Source organism: Cyprinodon tularosa, unplaced genomic scaffold, assembly GCF_016077235.1.
Source record: "Cyprinodon tularosa strain WSP-4 unplaced genomic scaffold, ASM1607723v1 ctg358, whole genome shotgun sequence".
NCBI lineage: Eukaryota > Metazoa > Chordata > Actinopteri > Cyprinodontiformes > Cyprinodontidae > Cyprinodon > Cyprinodon tularosa.
The window spans coordinates 686,668-707,162 of NW_024039072.1; the positions used below are offsets into that span (position 1 = coordinate 686,668).

The 20,495-nt window shown below is 36.5% G+C and overlaps 1 protein-coding gene across 2 annotated transcripts in view; it reads right to left on the reverse strand.

The window, feature by feature from the left end:
- si:dkey-237i9.1 (SEC14-like protein 1) overlaps positions 1 to 16,239 on the reverse strand; it is a 28,911-nt gene extending 12,672 nt beyond the window's left edge. For both annotated transcript variants that reach the window (XM_038295651.1, XM_038295650.1), the window contains exons 1-2: positions 15,905 to 16,239; positions 13,265 to 13,354 (exon numbers count right to left, since the gene is read on the reverse strand). In XM_038295651.1, coding sequence (XP_038151579.1) covers positions 13,265 to 13,327 — 63 coding nt within the window. In that variant the 5' untranslated portion in view covers positions 13,328 to 13,354; positions 15,905 to 16,239. The remainder of the gene's footprint in view (positions 1 to 13,264; positions 13,355 to 15,904) is intronic.
- Positions 16,240 to 20,495: the final 4,256 nt, after the last annotated feature.

Here is a 20,495-nt window from a genome sequence, read left to right on the forward strand (position 1 = left end):
TTTGACTTGGTGTTGTTGGTGCAGACAAAAAAAAACAAAAACAAAACAAAATAACAAAATAAGATAGAATACATGTATATGTATGTATATGTATATGTATATATATGTATATATATGTATGTATATGTATGTATATGTATATATGTATGTATATGTATGTATGTATATATATGTATATATATATATATATATATATATATATATATATATATATATATATATATATATATGTGTATATATATGTATGTATATGTATATATATATATATATATATATATATATATATATATATATATATATATATATATATATATATATATGTGTATATATGTGTATATATATGTATATATATGTATGTATATATATGTATATATATGTATATATATATATGTATATATATGTATATATATGTATACATATATATATATACACAGAAGCTATATACAAACAGTAGACTGTGCGTTAATGTAACGCAGAAATCCTGAATGGGGGAGAGAAACATTGTCCAGTGTCACGGGCGGGTCTTGGCCTTGTTAATAAGGCCAATAGCAGATGGGAAAAAACTGTTTTTGTGACGGGAGGTTCTGGTCCTGATGGACCGCAGCCTCCTGCCAGAGGGTAGTGACTGAAATAGTTTGTGACTGGGGTGCGAGGGATCAGCCACAATCTTCCCTGCACGCCTCAGAGTCCTGGAGGCGTGCAGCTCCTGGAGAGATGGGAAGTTGCAGCCTATCACCTTCTCTGCAGACCGGATGACACGCTGCAGTCTGCTCTTTTCCTTAGCGGTGGCACCAGCGTACCAGATGGTGATGGAGGAAGTGAGGATGGACTCAATGATGGAGGAGTAGAACTGCACCATCATTGTCCTGGGCAGGTTGAATTTCTTCAGCTGCTGCAGGAAGTACATCCTTTGCTGGGCTTTCTTGGTGAGGGAGTTTACTGATTGAGAAGCTTTACTCCATATTATAGTTATATTGTTGGCCATGTGAAATATTTGTTTTTTTTTCTATCTCAAACTCGTTTCAGTCATATTCAGTTGACTCATCTGAAACATTCATAGATGTTTTATTGACATGATCAAAGACATGTAGAGCAACCTAAATAGAATTTATTACCATCATAATTGTGTCAACGGCTAACTTCCCTTCCACTATTGAAGCTCTCTGCTCTATGAAATCTATATTATTGTTGCCAAAGAAGTTATCAGTATTTTTGTAGCCAGAGCCATTAAAGCTGCAGTCTGTAACATTGAGAAGAGAGCAGACTTCGACTGAAAATTTGAAGAAAAACAGGTTTCACGCCACTTCCCCACCCTCTCTGCTTCACTCATGCCCCACCTCCAAGCTCCACCCCTCTCACAGCATCTGCGCGGCTTACAGACTTCAGCTTTAAGATCAGAGTTCTGTCAATCCTGCTATTTTTGTAAAAGGATATACAAAAAAGATCAAAAGGCCAACCCTACATAAAAAAAATTGCCATTTTTATTTCTGGGAAATTGGAGTTTATTAGGTAAAATGTAAACTAAGTTTGTATGAGGCGTTCCTGGAAAATGTATTTATCATATTTCAATAAAGGATTAACGTGGTTCCTCTATTAAGCTCCCTTTTTTCTGCTGCTTTCTGCCCTGCTGTAGGTCTCATTTATAAAGTCTGAATAAAAATAGATACATCAAAGGAGCATTTCTTTTCTCCAGTGAATTTCTCTCTTTCCTTGGAGACAAAAGAGAAAGAAAAATCTAAAATAATGAAAAAAATAAACAACCCTATATTAGAGAGATGTGAATCACCTCTGAAAAGCTCACACAAAAAGAGCTTTTTCTCTTTTCCTTCCATTTTTCTAAAGAAATTATTTAAAGTAAAAAAACAACAACCAGGGACTCGCATAAAGTCAAAGTGATGTATTTTACACTTCTTGTTTTGAAGAGAATTTGAAACTTGAAATAAACGGCTAAAAAATAAAAAAGTTAACCAGACCCAAATCATCCATTTAAATCAACTGTTTTTGACTCAAATGACCAACAGTATTTCTTAAATCTATTCATTAAAAAAAAGTAGGAAACAGTGTGGAAATGAATGCATTTCATATTAACCCTTAATTTTAAGAGGAATAACGCAGAGGAGTGAAACACACTCATAAATGATGGTTTTGGAGAATGTGAATTAATAACTCTTGGATTGCCTTAGCATGAAGGAAAACTCTAGCAGGCCAACTTATTTTTGTAAAAGCTAAACGAGGATAGCTGAGTGTGAGAACACGGCACTCCAGTCTCCACAGTGATTGGATCTGTTGGCCAAGCTATGAGTAACCTCCTTTGGAATTTGGTTGGAGGTCTTGTATGCTTTCCACTGGTGGAGAAGGGGAGAAGAAAATCCAAAAACAATGCTTTGTTTCTTGATTTCTTCCTGCATACACCAAACAATGCTTTCCCTTTGGACAAAGAGTAATTTAGTAAGGCCATGAGTGTGGAAAATAGGATTTGTGTTTTTTCAGGAAGGGAGATTCGGGAAATTGAAGGGTTTCAAAAACAAAGAGACAATGCAAATCAAGGCCAGACAGTCCTGCAAGGCGCATGCAAATGTAGGTAGTGTTCTACCTGGCAAAGAAACACAAAGGCTACCAAGCAGCAACACAGGAAAGCATTCCTCTTCAAACTATGGCGGAGGGGGAAAAAAATAGGTTCACTGTGGATGAAAACACACTTCTCACATATAAAAACATGCTTTGGTGTTTAAAAAAATTTTTTTTTCTCTGTGAGAAAGACTTGGGATATCGAGATGGTTGAGTTTACATGTTGAAATATTTATAGCATTAACCACCATACAAAAAAAACAAAACTTATGAAATGGGTATACTGCAATATAAATCAAAAACGCCTTCGCCCACAGGCAAAGCAAATCCAACAGCTGGGATGCCTTGTTTTTCCTCATTCAACACCTCTGCAAACACATACCACAGTTCAAGCTGCAGCATGCCTTTAACGAGCACATTTTTAATGTTCCAGGGAAACGACTTCACCGAGACGGCACATGGATTCCTGCTTTGCAGCGCAAGGAAAACAAACAAGATGCAGAGCTCCCCAGCCTTCTAAAGCAGTGAGGACTATCAACTAATGATACATCCATAGTCCTACAGCCACGACTTAAGATTTTTTTTTTTTTACTGGGTATAGATTTATCAACATTTTCTTATAATTGAATATACACAACACTTGTTGCTAGAACTTGTCTTATGCATGATATAGGGAGCCAAATTCCTCATTTTGTGATGAAACAGAACCAGCAAAGTAATGAAAACAATGAGAAAAGTATTCAGCAAAAGAGCCTCCTTAAAAAACCCAAATGCCTTGAGATACGCCTCAATTTAGAGGTGCATCACTGAGTTTTATAAGAAAGAGGGCACAATGTATTTTAGACAGCCGATGCCACATCACTACTGCAAAGAGCTGCTTGGACAGGAGAATACCAGTTGGGATTTAAGTGCCATGGTTTTGTGTTATACATAGGTACTTTTTTGTTGAGTGGAACTTTAAAGAGGAATTAAGGAACTAATTTCATGCAACCAAATTTCTTGATTCCAAAAGAGCAGATGTAGTCTTAATTTTCATCAAATGTTTCCCATATAGCACATTGTTCAGAAGAAGATACACAGTAATCACACAAAAAAATATACCAGTAGTCATTTCCTGGACCATTTTCTGATGCAGACATTTTTTTTTCTTCCAGCCAATAACTACTATATAATCCGTAAAAAGACATAGCCAAACAAAGAGCATGACAAACCTCTTTCCCAACAGGCCTCACCCTTCCAGCTTTACTAAGAATAACAGCCATATCTTGCAGGCTTACAAAATCGTTGTATAACAGAAACAGCTGCCACATAGAGGTCGGTTTACGCTATTTTTAAGTCGGCTCGACTAGCGGGGAAAAAAGGAACTTTTAGGTTGGGGGCACTTTTATGATGAAAACACAAGAAGAGAACAGCTCGGAGATTACGTGAAAAGAAAAAACAGCAGAGCAGTTCATAAACACTAAAAGGGCCGTGGTAAAGCTGATGCTGGGTTTCCTTAGAGAAATTCACAAGAAGAGGAAATGGTGACTTCTCCTTCTGTAACAAACAAATGGGTTATTGAGTGTGTTGTAGAGAGAAAAATACAGGCATCTGGCACCAAATGTTCTTTAAGTGGCCGCTGTTCTTTCATTCAATTATTGTTAAATACTTGAAATGCTGACTGAAATAGCTTTAAATAAAAATATACTACTAAAAAAAACAAAGGGAACAATCAAATAACAAATCCTAGATCTGAATGAATGAAATAATCTCATTGAAAACTCTGCTCTTAGTTAAATGTGCTGACAACAAAACCATGCAAAAACCACCAACAGATCCAACTTTGATGGAATGGCCTTAAAATAGGTAAAAATGAGGCCAAGTATTGTATAAGATCCATTTTGAGGTTTTGTAGTTGCTTATATCAGGGAAAATTAAGCGCAGCTAACTTCTGTTATTCTCAGAAAAATCAGATTTGGGTTTGATTTATAAAATGACTCCTTCGAATCGGTTTTTGAGCATTTCACAAAATGTCATATCATATTCAAGGTTTAGAGTTAGGACTGATTACAGATGGATCATTTTACAATAATCCTGGGATAATAAATGACAATGAAACCAAACAATCATACTGACAATCAAGGTTGGATCAGACAAACCAGTTATAAAGCTCATTCATTAATGAAAACATTATAAAAATGCCTCTTTTCACACACACATTTTTATATTATTTTATATTAAATTTTTAAATTGGTGAAATGAAATCCCTTTAAAGGAACCCTGAGGAAAAAAAAAAAAAAAAAAAAAACTCAAAGTCAAATTTTTGGCTACAGTGATGCTTCTCATTGATATTTACACTTTAAAAAGGCTCAATAGATATTATATAACAAACACCACCATCATTGATGTAAGATCCAAATAAAAAGTCTATTTTACTGAGGGCCGTTGACAGGAGGGTGACGTCAATTAGTCTGTTTTTGGTGAGAAAATCATTACGAGCTCTTGACCAGCACCTCAGGCAGCTCCGGGCCTCCATCTATCAGAGCCGTCATTATGCAGGTTGAGTTTGCACATCAGACGGGTCATACGTCTAACTTTGCTTTGGAATAATCTCGTATATGAAACGGAACAGATTGATTTGTCTGGATGTAGTGTGTTTGGTATGAATAGATCAACATCTAGGCATCGTTTCTAATGTTGGTACGCAATGTTTGCTGATAAAACATGTCGGTTCTGCTAACTTTACCCTGGTTCATTAAACGCAGTTGATGTTTAAACATAATTTCAGCTTGATTGGATAAAAAAAATGCAAAAGAATAATCTCTTAATCTCACTGGAGAGAGAATAGATGTGTTATAGCAGAGCAGAAAAAGGGGAAACATCTGTGCATGCAATAAAAAGATGCTAAGAATAGAGAGAAGTTAAAATTGTTTACTTGAAAGGAGCCTTCCCTCTTTTAATTAGCAGGAAGAACTTTACTGGTTTATTATTACAAGAGGAATACCCCTTCGTTGGCGGCTCCGATATTAGACCAAAAATTCTTAATATTCCATTACTTGTATTAAAGCTTTATTCATGTTGAACCTTATGCGAAGGTTTAACTATCAACCTGTCCTACAGTAAAGTATATATAGGACTAACAGTCTAACAAAATTAGCCTTGAACGTTAAACTGTATATGATGGCTCATTCCTGTCACCAGCCGGGGAATTAGGTATTAATAACAGACAAAGAATAGCAATATAAAACAACAAAAACAAAATCTGTTACCAAGATACCCATTGTTTATAAAATTCTTTACATGTAAAAAGCCCAAGAAGTCTGATGAATTCAGCTTTCAACAAAGCCAGTTTCACTAGTTTCATGTTACCATTTGCATTAAAATAAACAGACAAAGCAAAGGTATACCAAGCCTGTAATGTGATACAAAGTAAATAAAAAAAATCCTTACAGAGGAACAAAAGAAAAAGCTCTCATGTCTTACGTCTCAGTCCTCTACCAACCTGTTAAACAGCTTTAGACCAACATGACTGAAAGGTTCTGTCTAAAGTTTGTTGACAAAAAGCTAACACCATGTTTATAGGATTATTTGTTTATATATCCAACTTTTTTAAGTGTTGTACACATTTAATCCAAGATTAGCAAGGCAATTTATAGCAATAGGGAAAAAGGAGAATTAAAAGAAAACCCCTCTCAGTCAGTGTGTACAGTTGATCAGAAGTAGGAGAGAACAATCTCCCCACCTAAGAAATCAAACAAAAGAGCCTTTGGGTCCCTACATGCCATACCACCCACTGCTCTACTGTATTGGTACCACTGGCAAGAACCACCCACTTGGATAAAGGCAGGGGCAATTTGCAAAGTACGCAGTTACATTAACCCATGGTTTTCAACATCTTGTGAACAAAGGGATTTCAAATACCAGCCCAGATATTGGATGTAAAGGCATGATCATAACAGCTCTGTTCTGTTGTTGCAATGTAGAGAATAGCTTGGCTTTATTTGCTTTGATGAGTTGGAAAAAAATGTTTGCACACATTTTTAAGTGACAAATTCCACCTTAAAACTTCATTTGTGCAGTCAGTTCATCAGGATTATGAGCCTGTTAAAATATTTAGCACTTGTTTGGAGCGGCAGATCCCCTGCATACCAACAAGGGACAGCGTTAATAGCTGCATGCAGTGAAGTGTTTTTAAGGTTTGTGGTAAAAACCACAAAAAAAAAAACAGATACAGTTGAATATTTTTTGCCAGCAGGTTTTAATATTTTTAGTAAATGTAGGTATTTATAAACTGTTCAGCAAGAAAATGTTTAAAATAATGATCAGACATCACCCTCTAATACTTGTACATAATCCAACTCCTGACTTTATTTTTTCCAACTGGTTTCTGTTCATTTTCATATGCAGACAGCTCTGCAGAACCAATCACAACTTGCTTGTAGAGTCTGTCTCCCATAAAAAACTCCTGGATTTCTAATTGGTTGACTCTCAAAAATCAAGCTGCAAATTTTTCAATTTCTGAGCTCCAGCGAACACTCGTACTCTCTGATGCTGTAATGCCATGACCCTCCGGATGCTAGGACATGCTGAAGCTGCTCGACGCCGTGCCTCATAGATTTTGCATGTAGATCATTTGTTTCAACAACCAGAATGCGTTTGGTATGAACACACCGTAAGAAAACCAAAAGTTAAACAAGGAACATAAACTATCCAGTCGTAGTGTTTCTCTCCCTGCAGCACTTATACAAACATGTAAACACTAAAACCAGTGAGTTTATTGAGAAGAACTAAAACAGACTACGAACTACTTCAGAAAACTCATTTTGGTGGTTTTACGGTATTTTTCAGTTTTGATCCAGTAAGAAAAGTGTTTGGCAAATGGTTGGTTAGTATTAGGGATAAAAAAAAGTACCCTTTATTACCATGACCTGGATAACTAGATCTCTACTTAACTCAAGAGAGTCCTTAGTAATGTTAACAAAACAATCAGACATTTGGTGTTATACTTGATGTTCTCTACTTGGAGCCATGATCAAAACTAAGAGCCAAATGCACTCATTTTTGCCCATGTTACTATTCATTCATGCGATGCTATAAAATAAATTATTAATCATATCTCTCATCTGATTTTCCACTTATTTGCAACTTCAAGTAAAGCATTAAAGTATAGGAATGTAAAAGTATTAACCAACTGCACATTTCAGGTAATGTGTGAAAAGGCCAAAATGAATGAAAGCTCATTCTTTCTCAAAGTAAACATAGAAAATATTGCTGGAAAAAAAAAATCTAATCATCTGTTTTTATTCATCTTTAAATTAAATTTAAACCTATGTCGCTTGTTTCATACCATAAATAGCCTTAAACAGTCCTCACAGGGAGAAAAACAAATCAAGACAAAACAAAAAAAACTAAAATACAAAAAAAGAGACTACATTAACATTTTCTCTCAGTGCCATCTAGCCCCTGCAGACCATTCACTGACACAGCGTAGAGGGACTGCAGTGTAAAACCATAGTAAAGGGCTGGTTGTGTAAGAATACGTATGCACACATTTATATGCATCGAGCAGAGAAGCAGACCGGGGTTGGGGGGGGCCCACTGAGGCAGCATCTCGACCTTGCATCAGTAAAAGAGGTTGAATGAGTGCCTTGGTGATCAGTGAATGAAATCAGCTGAAATTTCCCATTGGCTCCTGCAGTCACATGGTCATTGAAGGAGCTTGCTGTATGGTAAAGCGCACCCCCCTCCTCCTATCAACAGCCTATTGCTCCTGACTGTTCTTGGCAAACATAATCTGGCAAGGTAAGTGAATTAGACACTGCATAAAAAGGCTCTGGCAGAGTAATTCAGTAAAGTGGAGGAATTATCTGAAATAAAACAGCATGTGAAATGATGGGAAAGCCAGGCATTAAAAAGAAAAGTCCAATAAGGACAATTTGCTAAAAGCAACTTTGGATAATTTTCTTCGTGACATTCCATCTCTCATTAGAGGCCCTTTATAGAGCAAGTTTCACTCCATTAGAACATGCTCTCTTTTGAACTGAAACGTGCTACAATGACATTAAAAAAATAACAACTTTTCCATTCAAAATAGTCAAATATGAAGTAGAGCATTTGCTTGTATAAGTAGAAATTTTAGGACACGAGACCATTAAGCATTGAGAGCCAACAAGCTCAGACGAGGATTAAAACTATGAAATAAAGCCGGGATGTCATTGCAGCAGAGAATTGAGCTGTAAAGCTTTAACAAAACCTGGCCATATGTGGGTCACGACACGGTGGGACAAGATGCTGACCCTGGAAAGACCGGTTCGGGAAGAATTAGACCAGACAAAAAAAAAAAAAAAAAAAAAAGGAGGGCATTGGGATGAGCCCAGCATAAAAAATATAAATAAAGGCATTGTACAAAAGAAAGAGAAGAAATAGTTTTTGACTATAGTTTTGATGAAAGTCATCATTCTGATCCTCTCTACAGAGGATCAGAATGATGACTCTTATCAGAAAGATCAGTTTTAGTTTAATAATTTAACTAAGCAAAGCAGACACTGATATTCATCTACAGCACCTGTGGATTGCCTTATTGAAATAATTTTATTTTCATTCCTTGCACGAAGGAGGCTAAGGGATATAACATGTACTTTATAACGTCCAGTTATGATGTTGCACTGTTCATCCACATCTGGGTTAAGAAGGAAAAGGACTAAATGTACCCAACTAACACCTTTGATAACAGTAATTCTTATAAAAGGTTGAAGTCTCTCCTCCAGACACATTATCAATATTAAACATTTGTTAGATTTGATGAGATTTTCAAAATGTGTTCTGAAATGCTATTTGTTATAAAAAAAAATGTAAAAAAATTACCCCGTCCTCAGATATCATGGCTTAAATAATCAATAACAATCCTTTAAATATCTCGCTGAATCTGTTGTGGTTCCTCCAACATATTGGGACAGTTTAGTCAGCAGGAAGGAAATGTTTTCTCTTGCTTATTGTGCATAAAAGCCCAGTAGACAGTACGCCAACATTACACATCCTGTTTCCTTAAATCCAGCCAGAACTGTGCAGATAGAAAGTAGGACAAGAATACTGTGTCCCTTATGGATTCAATGAAGAGAAATGGGACAACAACAGGGGTGTTGTGTTGAGCTTTTGACATTCCACTGAGACTCCCCAAGGACTGCCTGGAGGCTCTGACACTGGGCTGCAGCGCTAATCGCTGCAACAGCATTGACTACATTTCCTGTTATTGAGATGCAGCAATGAGAAAGAGGGTCTGCCCTAGCTGAGGTTACGAAAGAAGCTGCTGATACTGTCAACTATATTCATCTGGCTCCAACCCCAAAAAACAAACTTCAAACTTTGAGATGATCATCTTGACAACAGCACCGACTGTTCTTGTATTTTACATCTTCATCTCAAAGACAAGCATTTAGCTCAAATAGATTTTTAAGTTGCAGTCTTTTGTTTGATTTAACTGTCAACTAAAATGTTGCTGTACCTTTCCATTTGTAAAAACTCGCTTCTTATGAAACAAGAAACATTTTAAATTGGTTAAATTTTAAAGCTCATTTTGAGTAGCAGGTATCACTTTTCTTTTCCTACTTCCAATGCATCACTACTGTAAAACCTAAAGTGACATTGCAAAACAGTCTTGAATTAAAACTAAACTGCTTAAAACTAGTTTGTGCATCAGACGTTGTAGTTCTACAGAGCTGCACTGATGAGGCTTTTCCTGGCCACAAAATACATTTCGAATTTCAGGATACTCAAAACAAAGAAGAACATTCTCTTCAAATGTTCCTGTCTTAGTTTTTTTTTTCTTGCGCTGGTATGTCTCACTTGTTCCAACAAAGAAATGAAGCTCATAAAATCCATCTTAACTGGCATTCTCTTCTCAAGAATGCTGTAAGCAATGAGTGTACCAAGAACGCAGAGATCCAAGAGGGGAGGGAATGTGGGATTCAAGTCACACTTACGCAAATGAGCCTCGGCTGTGTTAGCCAGAGGTTTAAAAACTTTAATTGCAGCTGTCAGTGAGCAAAGTGCCTCCTCAAGTTAAAGTGACAGACTACTGCAGTTCATTCAACAGTCTGATGTAAATACGTAAAGCCCAAAAATAACAGATATTCAAGATATCCTAAACATTGTGTAATCAAGCTCCACAAAAAAATTAGTAAAACCCAATTCAACAAGATAAAAAGTAAGTAATCTGAACAAAGCCATTGCAGCACTAGTCTGATTTGGAACTAGACAGCATAATGAGCAGCTCTCTTAGGACATTACGAGAAAATGAAAGGCTGTGTTGATACCAAGAAACTGTGTCTTGCTGCATCACAGCATCATGTGATGATTTTCCTACAAGACAGGATGTTTTTGTGTTACTAATAGTGACAAAGCAGCTACACAGCAAGTAAAACGCCAGTGCTTTCACTGGCTGTACAGTGAGGGGTGGAAGAAAACGGTAACGCACCAAAGAGTCTGCTCTGCAGCATCTGCAAAAACGGCCACTGCAGAGAAAAGTCATAAGAAAAGCAAAAGAACCAAAACTCTCAACTGAAGCTTTAAACCAAACATTTGTCTGTTACTTACACTAAAATTAGCTACATATAATGTCAGTGATATCTTTCCATTATGTCTGAGAAAACCTAAATAGAACCCACTTTATGTGTTCCTGGCCTGGTTTAAAAAACATGTATACGTCTCCAGATGTGACCCATTTTTAAAACTCTTTTAGGAAAAAAAAAAACTCAACCCTGCCTCTATCACCACAGCGCACTCCTCTTTGGAAGCACACATGGCCCTTTACCTGCGTTTTATTTTTAGCCATCTGTCTGCCTGCTGCTCAGTCCCACGTGAGCTAAGGAGATTTAGTCTCCATGAGTTCTCCCTCTAGCAGGCATCAAATCGGTTCTCTATTTAAAGAAAACAGCTGCATTGAAACCATGTGTGGAAAATAACAAATTACTGCAGTAAACTAAGTCATACAATTTTTGCAACAATTTTAAAACATTTACCACCAATCTCAGAGTTCAACTATGTCTCAGCCGCCTTATTAGCAGTAGCGGCTGGCCAATAGAGGGCGCTAGGCTGCCACCCCACACTAAATGACCCTGATCAAGACATAAAAACATGTTTAAAAAAAAAAAAAAAAAAAAAAAAAATATATATATATATATATATATATATATATATATATATATATATATATATATATATATATAATCTTTAATGACTAGTAAGGCATAATTCAATTTTTCGTCAGATTTGTGACGTATTTCGGCCCTAGGGTGAAAAAATCTTTGCCCACTGACTCATTATAAGTTGTACATGCGCAGTAGCTCCTCTGAAATACGAAGGTATAGGCGAGCTCGGAACGGTTTGGCTAGCAGCATGTAGCTTTATTCTGCTTTCCCTGCCTCCTTTTTCGAAAGTCAGGATCTGACCCAGCATGGATAAAGACAGGTAGAACTGATTTTAAGAACTTTGTAGAAAAGGCAAAGAAGAATAAACAATCTGGACAATGACATGGAAAATAATAGAATATAGTGTACTTTTTCTAAATGTTTGTTAATTTGCATAGTTGCTCATGAATAAACATATTGTCAGAAAATGAATAGTTTTCATATATTAAAAAAATATATAAAGCTGACTAGTAGTTCCTCCATTATCAAACTGGTACATTATTTTTTAAGGTTTGTAACACAATACTAGAGCATGTAAAATACAGATTTTTCTCCACAAAACCTCAGAAGGCCAAGATCTATTTACAAAAAGTAAACCTGTTCAAGATATTACATTTTGTTTTTATAATGTTTTTTTGTTTTTGGCATTCATATAAATATACCAGTGTGATAATTTAATATACGGTTGATTGTTTTTTTGGTATACGTCTATTTTGAATTCATAGCCCCCACTGAAGAAAATTCCACCAGCCGCCACTGCTTATTAGCCATTTTGAAGGTATTTGGTTGGTTACATAAATCAGATAATGAATCTGCAAATTTTCATTTTATAGAGAAATGAAGAAATACTATGTAAGTAGTAATTAGATGAGTATACTTTACATTAACTTAAATTTTCTGATTTGATAACAATTTGTGAATACATTTCATTTCTTTTTTAATTTCCAGAGATACACTGACAAAGTTTCTATTGCTAGATTCTGATCTTTGTGTTGCAGGCCCTCTGAAAGCGATGCTAGTTTTAAATCAAATAGAATACAAACAGTGCATATTAATTTATTTTATCATCATCTCCAGAGCACCTTACACTCAGTTGCAACGTGCGCAAATATGCACGTTTGAAAGAAGAATTTCTGATTGAGCTTCACCAGATTCATCCATCTAGTCAGTCAGCTGTAAAAATCTACGCTAGCAACTGAATTTCTAATGCCTCGAAAGGCCCTACAACCACTGAATCTGTGGCAGGCTTTCTGTTTCACATAAAACCACAATCTAGTTACACACTCCAACTATCAGCACTCAAATGTGCGACACGAATTCCAAACCTAAGCAGGCAAACAGCATGCCTCACCTTTATGTTTGAAAATTATTTGAGAATGTAATTTCAATTCAATATGTGAACTGAATGTCATCAGCACTTTCACTGCACATGTGAAGCACCCACTGATCAGTGTTATATAACAGTCGACATAATGCATTCAGAAGTCACGCAGAGAGGAAAATTGCTAGCCCCCACAGGTAAAAGGACTTACCGCCATCACCAGCTCAAAGGGATGTTTATACACCCGCACAGGTGACTGATACTTCTGCACCATGATGGGAATTACAGTAACACCAACAACCTGGACAGAAAGCAGAACACATCATATAGACAAACATTTAAAAAAACTACATGTATATAAATGAGCTGGTTTATTTCTGACAGTCAAAACAGATCAAATAAATCTACACAAAGCAGTAGAATAAAGGAGAACTACAGACATAGCTAAATAGGGGAATGGTTTTTGAGTGTGATGTTTAGCAATCTTGGCAGCAAATAGTGAGTGTAGTGATGAGCTGTCAAAGGGATCCCTTCGATCAATGGATGCAGCACATCCTTCTCATTCATTAGAGAACTGTGTCACCACAAGCTAGTGGGGATAAAACTAGGCTACACTCAGCTGCACTCTGTGCCAAACCTCCTTTCTCGGCAAAGTAGGCCTTGATTTCATTGAAATATTAAAAAGCAGGTGCCGCTCACATACCGCACACTGCAGCTGGCCTCCGTTCAAACAGGCCAGTGGGAATGTCTGTAACAGAATGTTCTAGATGCTGGAGGATAAAGAGCTTAATGGCCAGTGGTTTTTTTTTATATTTATTTTTCTTTAATGAAGCACAGACCTTGCGATGACAAAGGATTTAATTTATTTTTGTATTTATACCGGCACCGTGTGTGCCTGAAGCTTAAACTTGCAGGGAGTTTTGCTCAACGGGCCAGGACATGTTGAAACTGGAAGTATAAGGGCTTTCTGCAAGAAGGGGGGTTATGGCAAAGCTGCTCTGAGGTGCAAAACACAACAATACCTTCTTAGGTTTTTTTCTTCCCCATTTTCTATTTTTTAATTGGTGTCAATTCTCACTTTGGTAAATTTGACTCTGGTTTTTAATATCAATGCTTTATGCTTTGCTCCTCTGGGCCAGCATGTATGAGGACAGCAGACTACAAAAACAAAATGAGGTCAGACTAAACACTAACAGGTTATTTTACACAGCTTATTACTACAGCCCCTTATAATTACCGTCATTATTCAGGAACAGTCAGCAACTTTGAAAACACACCAAAACAGGATCTCAGTACGAGTTAACCATCTGAATGCCTCAGTAAGCACATTTTAATTTGTCTGCTTACATTTCATTTTTACGGTTCAAGTTCCAATGCTATTTTTTTATAAACCTGAAAGGTGACGTCTTCTACTTCCAATAGGTTCACCGGCCATCTACATCAGCTGTAGCTATACTCTTGCCACAACATAGTGCAAGGTTTAATCAAAGGGTAAACATTAGAAACAGCAGAGAATAACAGGAAAGTGACAGTGTAAACACTCTTGGGAGAACTTATTTGCCAAGTTAGTTGCTGACAAAAACTGGTTTGTCAGAACAGGATATAGCTGCTGCAAAGATTGATTGGAGAAGTAGGACAAGTTGGAGAATAGAATGAGTGATGGAGCAGAATAACTTTCCGTTAAGACAAAAAGGAGCACTACTATAAAAAAATATTAGCTGTCTTAGGTCATTTCACCTCTTCTCTATTTACTTTTCTGCCTTTAGTCTCTTTTATCAGACTTTTCATCTAGGATATTCAGTACCATCTATACCTCAGGCGTATGTTTAACAAGTTTCAACAACCAAAATTCAAATGTATGTTCATAGATCAGGATTAATTTATTAAAAAAAGAAAAAAAACATCTAGTTCTGCAACTGAAATGTTTAATATGCAGAGGCAGACAGAGCGATTTGGGTTTGATCAGGAAACAAAATCTTTTTTTGTTTAAACTGGCCAATAGATCAGTCATATGTAGAAATCGGTGATTAAAAAAAAGTTGCAATATACAAATAAACAGAGATAAAGGAAATTTGTGCATTTAAAATGACATCTGGCAACGTTTTGTGTGGGAACAATATGCTTGTTTACATCTGTAACACAGAACCTGAAAGGGGCAAAATGTCAGAGTGACTATTGAATAATTTTAGAAATAACCTACAGCCAAATGGGAAAAACTTAATCATAAAAAAGGCAATATCACAAATTCAAATAATCACATTGTGAAAATTATCAAATAGCCTACTTGTGTTGTTTTGGAAGTTTCAAAAAAGCTTATCTAAAAATATTGATAACTTTCCCCTTTTTTTTTCTATAAGACCCAAAGATGGTACCTTTTTTTTTTTAAGTACAGATCAATCTCCAAAGGGAAACGCGTGATAACCTCACTATATCCTCATACTGTTTAGGAACAAGTTTTTATCCGTTTGAACTAGTTTTGTTTAAAACAGGTTTAACCCGACCTGGAGATGACATCAGTCCAATACATTTTAAGAGGGCTACAGGTAAATATTGAAATTAAAAGAGAGTACAGCACTAATTTTTCCCCTGTATCTTGTACTTTTTAACAAAATGTAGCCCAACACTTATGTAAAATAACGCTGATGTGATCTAGATTAAAAATGCGATTTAATAAACATTTAAAATGGGAAACAACCCGAGAAACCTTCAGTATATGACGTTATAGCAATAATTATGACAGTAATTGGAAACGAACAGCTGGTATAAGCTAACATAATAACAGAAGCCGAAAGCTAACAAGAAGTTCACAAACCGATATTCGGTTCGCACAGCTTTTATAGCAGGTACTTACCGGATATTAGAGGAGACGATTAAATGTTTCCTTTTTTCAGTCGTGGTTTCTCCTGGAAGGGGAACCAGAGTGAATTCCTTCCATTCCGCTCCTCCTCGGTTCTTCACTTGACCCGGTTTCTCTGCTAACAACGGTTAGCTTCGCAGTGCTAGCTAGACATGGAACAGAATTGTCCAAAAAAGGTTAAATGTAATTTAAGTTACTTCAACAGGTAACAGCCACAGAAGCTGACAGTTAAAGGAAATAATCGCTTTTGCAGAATCCACTTCCAGTATAGTGGAGTCCTAACAGATGGAGAAGTATGGACGCAGGAGGACAGCAGCGGTATTTCTCCTCCGAAAGCCCCGCCCCTTTTCTCGGTGTTTTTCCACCTCCCACTTCTCCTGCGAAGGACAGGCAGCAGAGAACAAATCCAGCACCAAAAATCAAATAAAGTGTAAAACTCTAAAAGATTAAGATCATTAGGGGAATATTATAGCTGGTTAAATGATCAGATTATAATACGAATACGTTTATTTATTAATTTACGGATTTTTTATGCAAACGGCCTTGATCCAGATTTATATAATATGATCCATGTTCAGTATAAAGAGGTCTTTTTTTTGTAAACATTTCCACTTTTGTAATTGTTTAAAATACATAAAAAAAATAAATAAATAAAAACTAAAGCGGAGGTCTTTAACAGGGGGTACGCGACCTCTAGGGGGTCCGTGGAGGTACTGCATGGGGGTCGTGAAATTTTTGGTTGATAAGACTTTTTTTTATATATTCCTCCCTGCAAGTGGGCTCTCCTCATCCTATGCAAGAAGTACATGCGCTTCTGTGCCCGTTTGATCAGTGAGGTGGTTACAGGTAAAGGTTACTGTGATGTGCACCCCCAGGAATTTGGTGCTGTTGACCACCTCTATAGTTGAACTTTTGATGACCAGTGGAGCGTGGTTAGGCCGGTTCTTCTTTAAGTTCAAGATGATCAGGATTAGGCTGTTATCTTTGCACCAGTCCACCAGCTGCTCCACATCCTCTCTGTAGTTCTCAAACATCCTCAATTCACACATTCAGCGACACACAGGAGCTCTTTCAAGTTGGGCACCGTTTCATTCACAACACCTGTCCCATCAACTAGGAATCAGAAATACTTTAATAGTCCCAGGATGAAATTACTTTTGTTACATTATTCCATCTGTAATAGAGTGACTATAGGACGAGTTTGATATAACACAATTTCATACAATATATATAACTAGCGGGTCCCGGCTCCATTTCGCCATCAGTTTGGGCGTCCATAGCCTGGGAAACGTTGAAGACCCCTTGTGATGGAGAGCAGAGGCTCCATCCTTATTAATTGGGATTTATTTATAGAACAGATAGTTTGTTTAATTTCTTTATTTCAGTTTGTGTTGTGTTAATTGGGGTTTATTTATAGAACAGATAGTTTTTGTTTAATTTCTTTATTTCAGTTTGTGTTGTGTTAATTGGGGTTTACCTTCCTGGTGTGTCTCCTTAGAAGGGTGGAGCATACCATGTGAGCTAAGAAGGATAATACTCTATAGTTAAGTTATATTAAGTTTGATTTATTTTCTTGATTGACTTTAGGATTAGTTGTTTCTAAGTTGCATGCATGTAAATATTTATTTGTACTCTTTATTTTGTGTTGGGTTTGTAAATAATTTATGGTTGTTTTGTCACCCCTTCACCTGGTGTGGAGTGGGAGTGGCCAAAAGTTAAAGCAAGCTGCTGTGCTTGGCAGTGAAAGAAAAGGGGTGTCGGTGTATTGGTGAACTGCAGCACCAATAAAACATATTCCACCAAGTCTTGTTGCCTTGCCTCACCTCCTTCCAACGCAGTGCCGCCCTCGGAGAGTGACACCCCTGGTATAAAGAAAATATTATTTATCATATTTAAATAATAATAATAATACAATTTATTGTAGAGTTACTCTATTTTTAATAAAACTAATAAAACATAAAATGCTATAAATAGTAAAGTTGAAAAATCTAATCAGTATGTCATTGAAATTTGTAGATGGCTGCATAGACTTGATTTGATCAAACACATCAGAGCAACATCAGCAATCTCTTGAAGGCAGATCTTATTTCTGGTAACTCTGCCCTCTTTTCTATCACACTTTTTCTTCTACATAACTTTCTGGCTAGAACAAAGCACTTTTTTAAACACCAAATTATTCAGCGATGAACTTTTCGGGCTTAACCTCCTCGTGGAGAATTTTCATGACTGTCAGTTGGACAACTATCAATCAGCAGTCATTACCATGGTTGCCAAAACATGTAGATTGTGTGTTTAAATTGTTTAAAACATCCTGTAGGTTAAATATGACATTAAATTGATTTACATTAATAGCATACCCTTTTAATGATATTCTATTTAACTGTGTCTCTGATGGAGCAAAAGTCTCAGCTGTGCTTCTGGTGCATTAGCATAGAGTAATGGAACACCCGCAACTAAATGTCCTAAGCAGCTGTCTGCCTTGAGCATGAGTTAATGCAGCAGAGATCACATTATTCAGAGATGGGAGGGGGGGCAGGAAAGCTGCTCATTCAAGAGAAGAAAAAGAATCTCATTGAAACCAGAATGCAGTGTTTGAGACCATATTTCCAAACACAATTTAGAAAAGAAAAGGTTTAGAGAGAGGAAATAATAATAATCAAGGAGTAGGATTGCACTATTCTATTGTTTAATACTGATCTGATTATTCTGTCATTTCCCTGTTTCTGTTTCCTGGCTGTCTGTCTTGATTATTTTGGAAACATTAACATTCAACTTTTGTGCATGTATGATATGTGAATTTATTTTTTGTTGTTGTTTTAAAGTAATTTATAATCAACTTCAAATCTTTTTGTATTCCAATGATATTTGTGACCTGATTATTTTAAATACCACAAAGGCATTTAAACAACTCTCCTCAAATTTTTTTCATCATTCCTTGAAAGGTGGACTCTGGCAGCTCTGACATTTTAATGCTTCTATGTTGTTGGCAGTTTTTGATGGGGTAGGTCATTATATCCTGTTGTGTTGATGAATACAGGTAGTTGGTATGATGGGATTAGCTTTGAGTTGGCTTCAGTTGTATGTAGAGACAGGAGCATCCGTTGTTGTTCAAAGCTCTGTCATAGGTCTTCTAATGGCCAAAAACTACATTTGGCAGCCTCTACTGAATGTAAGCACAAAAAAAAAAAAAAAAAAAACAATGCCAACCATGCATTTAATTTGCTAACCAACTCAAACTACTTACCTCTACAAATATGCAGCATTCCTTTTGTGTAGATATTTAAAAGAGAATTATAGCCTCACGTTTTAGTCTTTGTCTGAAAGTACCAATTAAATTAGAATAATTCTTACAATCACTTTTAGTTATAGCCCTAAATATTCTTTAATTGTGTGCTTATAATGGATTTTTTTTATTTTGTAATATGATATTCTGATAATTAACTTGATGCCTGGTTGTAAAGCATCATCTCTATATATTTGACCTTGACTTTCACCAAATATTGACAGCATTGTAAAGTGCTATAAAATGCTGTTATAAATAAATAAAAACTTTAAGAAACAACATATCTTAATATTTTTGACATTTAAAGCTACAGTGTGTAATAATTACAGGGCTATACAGTCAGAAATGTAATATATTATACATTACTATGTTATTTATCATCATCTACGAGCTCAGCCTCTTAACCTTAATATTTGCATTGTCTTAGAATTCGTTATTTATAATTACATAGGAGCGGGTCTCGCAGCCATGGAGGCAGACATCTTTGCGCTACGGCAGCGCAGAGCCAACAAACTAGCGATTGCGAGATCGCCCATTAAGCTCGAAAGTAACTACGACAAGCTGAGAGAGATGAACTGAAATCTATACCCTACACAGACTAATGAAATACTATCTGTAAAATTATCTATGTAAACAAACCTCATCACTTGAGAAGGTTGGTGATGCGGACGTCGTGGAAGACATTTTGTCCCGTAACGCTCGCCGTACTGTTGGGGGGGGAGACGCGATGGGGGGGAGATGTTCATGTTGCTGCGGTCTGCAGTCTGGACGTTAGATGTCGCTGAAAATTACACACTGTAGCTTTAACAAACAGATACTACATAAGAATTTTAGTGATCCTGACTGATCTAAAATAAAAAAATAAAAAGTTTTGTCTAATTTCATTTTGACTGCTGATTGAAAAAATACACAAATGTTTATATGCATCTGGTCAAGTATCTGGTCTTAACAGATCTTTTAGTTATCAGGCTCCTCACCTGTGGTACTAACTACCAGCTTCAAAGCCTTTTTGGCTGGAGACAAATTTGAGCTGTGCTGCTGCAATGTACACCATTGTTTATAGCTGTTGGAGGTTTAAGTTTAGTCCTGTTTCTCTGACTGTGACTGACTATATGTGCTCTCTTTCATCCCCTGACATGGGAGCTGACTCGGAGCTTGTCTGCCTGGCTGTCTTTCCTGGATGGCACTGCATGTAGAGCTAGTTGACAGTTACCTTTAGTATATCTGCTTCTTTCTGTATGTCTGCTTCTGTCTCCTTGATCCCCAGTCGGCCTTGGCAGATGGCCGCTCACACTGGTTCTG